The sequence below is a fragment of the Echinops telfairi genome, unplaced genomic scaffold, assembly GCF_000313985.2.
Source record: "Echinops telfairi isolate 266 unplaced genomic scaffold, ASM31398v2 ScPeMD7_7475;HRSCAF=8513, whole genome shotgun sequence".
In the NCBI taxonomy this organism is placed as follows: Eukaryota; Metazoa; Chordata; class Mammalia; order Afrosoricida; family Tenrecidae; genus Echinops; species Echinops telfairi.
Genome location: NW_022111379.1, coordinates 16,729,600 through 16,737,107, shown reverse-complemented (window position 1 = coordinate 16,737,107; position 7,508 = coordinate 16,729,600). Strand labels below are relative to the sequence as shown.

The window sequence follows — 7,508 nt, the reverse complement described above, 5'->3', positions numbered from 1 at the left end:
TATAGGACAGGGTAGAACTGTCCCTGAGAGTTTCCAAGATGGTAAAAGGAAATGCAGCAGTTCTTCTCTGGTCTTCTTTATGGTCCAGCTGTCACATGCACCCCTGTGCGCATTCGCACTTGTAAAGAGATCTTGTGGAGCAGATTGGTCGAGTGCAGTGTTTCCTTTGATTTCTTGATTCCTGTTGCTTTCATCGCATCGATTGTGGGTCCAAGTAAAAAAAAAAAATTGACTTCAACGTGTTCTCCTTCTCTTACGATGTTCTCTATTGGCCTAGTTGTACGGATTTGGTTTTCTTACATTGAATTGGAGTATCTGTACTGAACGCTGTAATCCCTAATCTGCATCAATAAGTGTTTCAAATACTCTTGGCTTTCAGCAGACAGTGTTAGGTCATCTGCGTATTTCAGGTTGTTAATGAACGTCCCTGCAATCCTGATGCTTCATTGTTCTTCATTGAGTCGTGCTTTTCGGAATTGTTACTCAACATACAGATGAATAAGTATGGTGAAAAGATACAGGCTGAGACACACTTTCCTGATCAAAGCGTGCATTCCCCACGCTTTCTCTGAGCAGCCGCCCCCTTGCTCTGTGTACAGGTTCTGCATGAGCAACAATGAAGTCTTTTGGAATTCCCTTTCTTTGCTAAATTATCTAGTTCATATGATCCACACAATCAAATGACCTGTATACTCGTTAAAACATAAGTAGACATATTTCTCATATTCTCTGTTTTCCATTTGAGTATAATGAAGTCTTTTGGAATTCCCTTTCTTTGCTAAATTATCTTGTTCATATGATCCACACAGTCAAATGATGTGCATACTCTTTAAAACATTAGTAGACATATTTCTGATATTCTCTGTTTTCCATCTGATGGCAGCATTCATGTATACGATCCCTCAATGCATGACCTCTTCTGAATCCAGCATAAATTTCTGGCATATCCCTGTTCATGTACTAAGGCAGCCATTTTTTGAATTATCTTCAGTGAAATTTTCCTAGCATGTGACCATAATGATATTGTTTGACATTTTTCACATTCTTTTTGGCCACCTTTCTTTGGAATCAGAAGGACCCCTGGTGGCGTAGTGGTTATGCGTGGGGCTGGGATCCTCAGGGGGGCAGTGTGAAGTTACTCGCCCCTCCCGGGGAGAAGGCTGGCGCCTTCTGCTTTTCTAAACAGTTAGTCTGGGGAGCTCACAAGGGCAGTTTTACCCTGTCCTTACAGGGTCCGTATGAGCTGCCACTGACTTGATGGCAGTGAGTTTGTGTTTTTGTCCCTTTGGAATGGGCGCAAATAGGAACCTCCTGTAGTTGTTAGGCCGGGGAGCTGTCTTCTACATTTCTCGGCATCCATCAATGAGTGCTTCCAGTGCTGCATCAGTTTGGTCAAACATTTCAATTGGTATTCTGTCAATTGCTTGAATCTTGTTTTCCCCCAGTGTCTTCAGTGCAGCTTGGATTTCTTCCTTTAGTACCATTGGGTCTTGATCATATGCTACTTTTTGAAGTGGTTGGATGTTAGTTCTTTTTGGTACAGTGACTCTGTATATTCTTCCCTTCTTCTTTCGATGCTTTCTACATTTAATATATTGCCCATAAAATCCTTCCATATTTACACTCAAGGCCTGAGTTTTTTCTTTCGGTCTTTCACTTTGAGATGTGCTGAGCATGTTCTTTTTTTGGGTAATGCCAGGTCTTTGCGACTTTCACTCCAATGCTTTGGCTTCTCCAGCTGCCTTTTGAAACGGGCTGTTCGGCTCTTTATCACTTGTTCAGTTCACTCTAGGCACTGCATGTTCAGGAGAAAGCTTTCGAGTCTCTTCTGATAGCATTGCTGGTCAGTCCGCTCCTGACTGTCTTCTCAGTGACCGTTTTCTTCCTCACGGGTGCTGGTCAAGATGTTCTACTGTTCACGAGATGCTCTCAGTTCAGGTGGGTTAGATTCAAGGTCGCATTTTGACTCTTCGTTTTAAATTTCTTCAGCTTCAGCCTGAACTTACGTATGAGTAATTGATGATCTGTTCCACAGTCAGCCCTGGTCGCGTTTTGATTGACGGTATTGAGTTTCTCCATTGTCTGCTCCCCAGAGATCTACTTCTGTGTACTCCCTCTGGTGAGGCCCATGTTTGTAATTGTTGACATTTATGTTGCTGACGAGGTATTGGTAAAGAAGTAGTCACTGACCTTGCAAAATTTGAACATGCAGCAGTTTCTATCACCAGGGCAATATTTTCCACCTCTTTTTCCCCCCAACTTTCTTATTCTAGTCACCGGTAGTAATCAATGCATCGTAATGCATGTTTGATGAATTTTAGACTGAAGCAGTTGGTGGAATTCTTCCAGTTCTTCGTCATTGGCTTCAGTGGTTGATGCGTACATTTGACTAACAGTTGTATTATTTGAATTTCCTTATAGGTGTACAGATATTACCCTATCACAGATGGCATTTTTGATGATAAATATGACATCATTCCTCTCAAGTTTGTCATCCTGGCGTAGTAAACCGTAGATAGGATTACCCAACTCAAATTGGCCAAATCCAGACCATTTCAGCTCACCGCTGTCTAGGATATCAGTTTTTATGAGTCTCATTTCATTTTTGACAACTTCTAATTTTCCTATCTCGATACGTTATACATTCAGTGTCCTGGTTATTAATGGGTATTTGCAGCTGTGTCTTCTTTTGAGTCGTGTTCCAGCATCAGATGGTCAGGAAACATTAATTCTTGGCCTAGTCTGAGTTGGAAGACTGAAATGTCTGTAGGGGGCAGTCTTGGACAATAAAAATCTATAGATTATAGTGAACTACAGAGAATCATAGTATAGCATACCATAATCTGGTTTTGTTTTAAAAAAACCTAGTAAATATGAATTTTTAATTAAAAAAATTAAGTACACGTGTCTGTAGAAGTACAAATAAATGTCTGTTCATCCACAAATACATACATTTTAAATCTGTTTTTTAAAGGACAGTAATGAAAAGCACACGAGAACTAATTGAATTTAGTGAGTTAATTTAATTAACTGAAAAGTAAACTTTAATGAAGAATTCAAATGTGTGGCTATATGTAGCTTTTCAGTGGTTGCGGCATTGGCTGCTTTAAAAGCAGCTGCGCTGTGGTAGCCAGCATTCCGGTTAGCCACAGCGGGGCTCTGCGTGCCTGTTCTTGGTGTGTTTCCATCGAATGGCTTGGTAGCGCTTTCAGACTCCTCCATCCACAGGTTATCTTTACTTTTACTCCTTTTACCCCGCCCGTGTCCCCTTTGCAACAAAGGTCTTGCTCGTTCATATTCTTCTTGAGTTCTAAATGGGTTGATTTTTAATAATCAGGCCTCTTTTAACCGTGGCTTATATGGCAATGACCCTGGAGTCCATCCTAGCAGCACCAGGGCCTGTACAGTTCCAGAAGGGCGGTGTTACATTGCCCGTCTCTTTATCCTACGCCCCGACCCGAGCGTGTAGGACTTACATGGAATTCCAAAGAAACTTTGCACTGCTTTTGACATTTTGTGTGACGTGATCCCCTCATTCTTTATTCTATACGCTTATCACAATCTCCCATATTCTCTATAGTCTGCTATTGATTTTATCAGTAATTTTTCTTGTCACTTCCCAGATGACTGTTCAAGAAGACAGATATTTCAAGGTTATTATTTTTTAATCCCTTCCCCTCCGGTGCACCGCACTCTGTGTGCCACGGCCAATGGGGATTTCTTCAGAGCCAAAAAGTTATTCCGCGTCACAAATACACCAGCTCCAGGAGATCCAGAGTGTTCCTGTGTTGTCTACCAGGAGGGGCTCTTAATTGTTCTGTTGTGTCTTGCGATTTAATTAGAGACTTTACAAAACGTATAGTTTTTGTTTTACTCTTTTTTTTTTCCCCCTAAAGGGCTCTCAGCACTCCAGGATGTTGAAACAGGAGTGCAACACATTTTAGCAGACATGATTGCTAAAGACAAGGACACACTGGACTTCATTCGGAAACTGTGAGTAATTCTTCTAGGGGTTTCTGCCTCGTGGAATCCTGCTGTTGAGGGTTGCATGGTCAGTGCTAGCTCCAGTGTTCATTAAAAACCATTTGTTTGCAGGCTTCTTTGTTTTCGTAGCAGAACTCTTTGTTCAAGCAACAGAACTTTAATCTACGAAACAGATAAAAGTAAAGTTTCTTTAATTGAATTCTGGGCAGGGAGCCTGGCCCTCTGCCTGCTCGTCTCATCCTCTGCACGGCGGCACCTCAGAGGAGGGTTCTCATGTACTAAGGAGAGAGTCATGTTCATTTAGAGTGGGTGGCATACGTTTAAAACATACTGTGATGTATTCACTGAGTTTTATAGGAGCCCATCGCTTGTTCTCAGCAATGACTGGCTTGAGAATGTATAATATTAGGCATGGCGGAAGGTGCTGGCCTCAAAATGCAGTGTGTCTGATGTGAGAGCTTCTTACCCTGCTACCACATACCACTTTATACGAGAATGAAGTCCTATGTCCTAGACCCCACTTGGGCTTGTGGATTTTATATGTCATTAAAAAAGAAAAGAGATTCAAGTGCTGTTTTACGTACTCTGTCCTTCATTCTCCTGTGTGTATCAGCAGAGGAAGGAGATGGGGCCAGGCAGAGGTTTGTCGTCCCCTCTCTCTGTTTGTCTCGCTGGGTAAGTAAGCCCTGCAGTAGAGATGAGTCAGCGGACTACTGTGGCTTGTCACGGTTTTTGTAAATAAGGAGAGAACTTTTTCCTTTTGTTCTGTTAGTGGCCCTGCCTAGAAGGGATGAGTTGCAGTCGGAGAATTACCCACATTTTTACTTTTGTTTCTCTGTTGTTATTGTTGTTTGTTTCTTCAGAGTTTGTTTTTTTGGGGGTGTGTGTGTGTTTTTTCCTTAAGATTAAAAAAAATAATTTTATTGAGGGCTCATACAACTCCTATCACAATCCATACATACATCAATTGTGTAAAGCACCTTTGTACATTCATTGCCCTCGTCATTCTCAAAACATTTGCTCTCCACTTAAGGCCCTGGCATCAGCTCCTCTGTTTCTTCATAGTTTTATTGGCATATAGTTCACACCACCTACAATTCACAGGTTCAGTCATAGTAAGAAGTATTGCACAATCATCCTCACAATTCATTTCAAAACATTTTCTTCTTTCTCGTACTCGTTGTTAGCTCCCCATGTGCCCTCTTATTTTTTTATTATTTCATTTTACCAACACCTAGTCAACATTTATTATAAAACTCCCCTGAACAGGCAGGTACTGGGGCTGGGTCTCCATGAGGAGTAGGTAGTCTTGGGGCCCAGTGTGGCCACTCTAATGTGCCCCGATGCCTGGCGATGACCCCAGGGTCTGTCAGCCCTTCCCCAAAGCTTTCCAGGTTCAGAAGTTCTTCCAGAGTCTGACAGCCCTCAGCTTTTCGAGAAAATTGCTTTTGCTGGAGAGCAGGCCATGGTGGGGAGAGACCATCTGTTCCCTTGGACCCTAAGTCCAGCATCTGCAGGTGATGGGCAGGGGACTGCAGAATCAGGGCAGAACTCAGAAGAAAAGGTGACATGAGTCTGAAGGTGAGGTAGCGAGAACCAACATCTTTCAGGTCCTGGGCCAGAAGCCGGGAGAAGGAAATGTCCATGCACCTCTCCCTCCTGGCTTCCAGAAGGGTGAGCTGGGGCTGAGTAGGGCTCTGTTAAATCAGGAGCCAGTCCCATGGGTATGACTGTAGGGCATCCAGGCCGTAGGGACCTCAGTGCCTGGCATGGTCCTGCAGACTCCCACCCTGGGTCCCTGGCCTGGAGTTCGGAAGCCGAGAAGGGATGGGCAGCTCATCCCCCGCTGGACCTTTACTGAACCTTTCTGGGCACCTTTGGGTTCTTCAGCATCAGGTAGGTGATGAACACTCCCACAAGCAGGAGCAGCAGGAGGCCTGCAGCCAGTGGGATGCCGACAGCATAGGCTCGGGCAGGAAATAGGTGTGGATGGCATGCTGGCTGTCGATGAATGGCAGGAGGGTCACCCAGCCGGTGCAGCATGTGAAGGTGGTTAGGCTAACAGCAGCGAGGCCGAGTCCCACCACTTGGTCTGCTTCTGTGGCCATTACCCCCACTTCCGACACCCTCCTTGTATGTTTTTTATAAGTGATTATGTTGCTGTAATTTGGTCCGGATTTGTGAATTGTCACCAGAGGTTATGCTAACCTGTTCTCTTTTCCCTCCTTTTTAGATGATTTTATAGTCCAGAGTTACTGGTTTGATTCTTGTAGACAGTTTCAGTCACTTGCATTATTGCAGGTGGTATCTGCTCCCGTAGACATTTTATGGGGGAGAATGGGCCTGTGCTAGTATCACTAGACTAAGAGGTGGTTCCTTGGTGGTGGGTCAATGATGTTATTTTTACAGTTGAGCTGCATTTGAAAAAGAAAAAAACCCCAAAAACCTTTTCCCTGTATGCTTCTCCACCAAAGCTCCCATTATTAACTGCTTGCTTGTTGAACATTTCTGTGTCTGAACAGGTGCCAAAACAGACCCATTTGTATCCAGTCAAGTCTTGCTAAAGTGTCCTCCAAAAAGGTAAATGAGAAAGATGTCGACAAGTTTCAGCTCTACCAGAATTTTTCATGCTACATAAGAAACATCCATCACCACCAGGTAAACAATGAAACTGCTTACAAATACCACGAGGCAGTAGTCATGGTGCTGCTTTGGATTCACCGGCTACTTCACTTACCAAGAATTTAGTGCCATACCCTTCCTATCGCACCAGTTAGGGAACTTACGGCTTGGAGATCTGGGTCAGAGACGCTGGGAACTGACAGCAGAGCCGACAGTAAAACAAAGCAAGTGTCTTGACTTTTTGGCTGTGATCTCTCCTGTTAGAGACTTGGATTTGAACTCACGTTTGGTTCGCTTCAGAACTTCAAGTCAAAGCTCTCTGATCCAGAATCAAAGTGTGAGAGACCTCACTTCATTGGGTTAGCCATAGTTATTAAATGACTGTCTCTTCATTTTTCAATATAGTCATTTTTTTCTTATTGAAGTCCTATCTACATTGTGGAATGTGGCTTTTACATTACATATTTTAAAAAAAAGAGTCACAAACCAAAACCATCACCGTGCTCGCTTTTATATTTGCTGATGTAACTACATTTACCAGGACTTTATTTCTTCAATTAGTTTCCAAAACCAATTGCACTGCCATCAAGTCAATCTGACGTAAAGTGACTGTTCAAGGGCAGAGTAGAACCTTGCCTGAGCGTTTCTGAGCCTGTAAATCTTCAGTGGAAGCAGGCAGCCCTATTGCAGAGCAGCTGGTGGGTTTGAATCCACCGACCTTGTGGTTCAAGGTTACCAGGGCCAAGTTAAACCTGTGACTTTACTAGGTAAGGTAGAAAAGAGCAAGAAACCCTTAATAATATTTTTTGAAAGTAAACAAGCGGCCATCTAGCCCAGAAGCAACAAAGCCCACATGGAAGCAGCACACCAACATGTGTGATCATGAAGGGCCAAAGGGACCA

General features: G+C 43.3%; 1 protein-coding gene and 1 pseudogene across 2 annotated transcripts in view; one reads left to right on the top strand and one right to left on the bottom strand.

Moving 5' to 3' along the window:
- Positions 1–7,508, top strand: part of SRBD1 (S1 RNA binding domain 1) — a 251,041-nt gene that overhangs the window by 38,371 nt on the left and 205,162 nt on the right. For both annotated transcript variants that reach the window (XM_004699761.2, XM_045285760.1), the window contains exons 7-8: positions 3,897–3,993; positions 6,507–6,642. In XM_004699761.2, the coding sequence (XP_004699818.1) occupies positions 3,897–3,993; positions 6,507–6,642 (233 nt within the window). The remainder of the gene's footprint in view (positions 1–3,896; positions 3,994–6,506; positions 6,643–7,508) is intronic.
- LOC115867902 lies at positions 5,839–6,092 on the bottom strand (annotated as a pseudogene).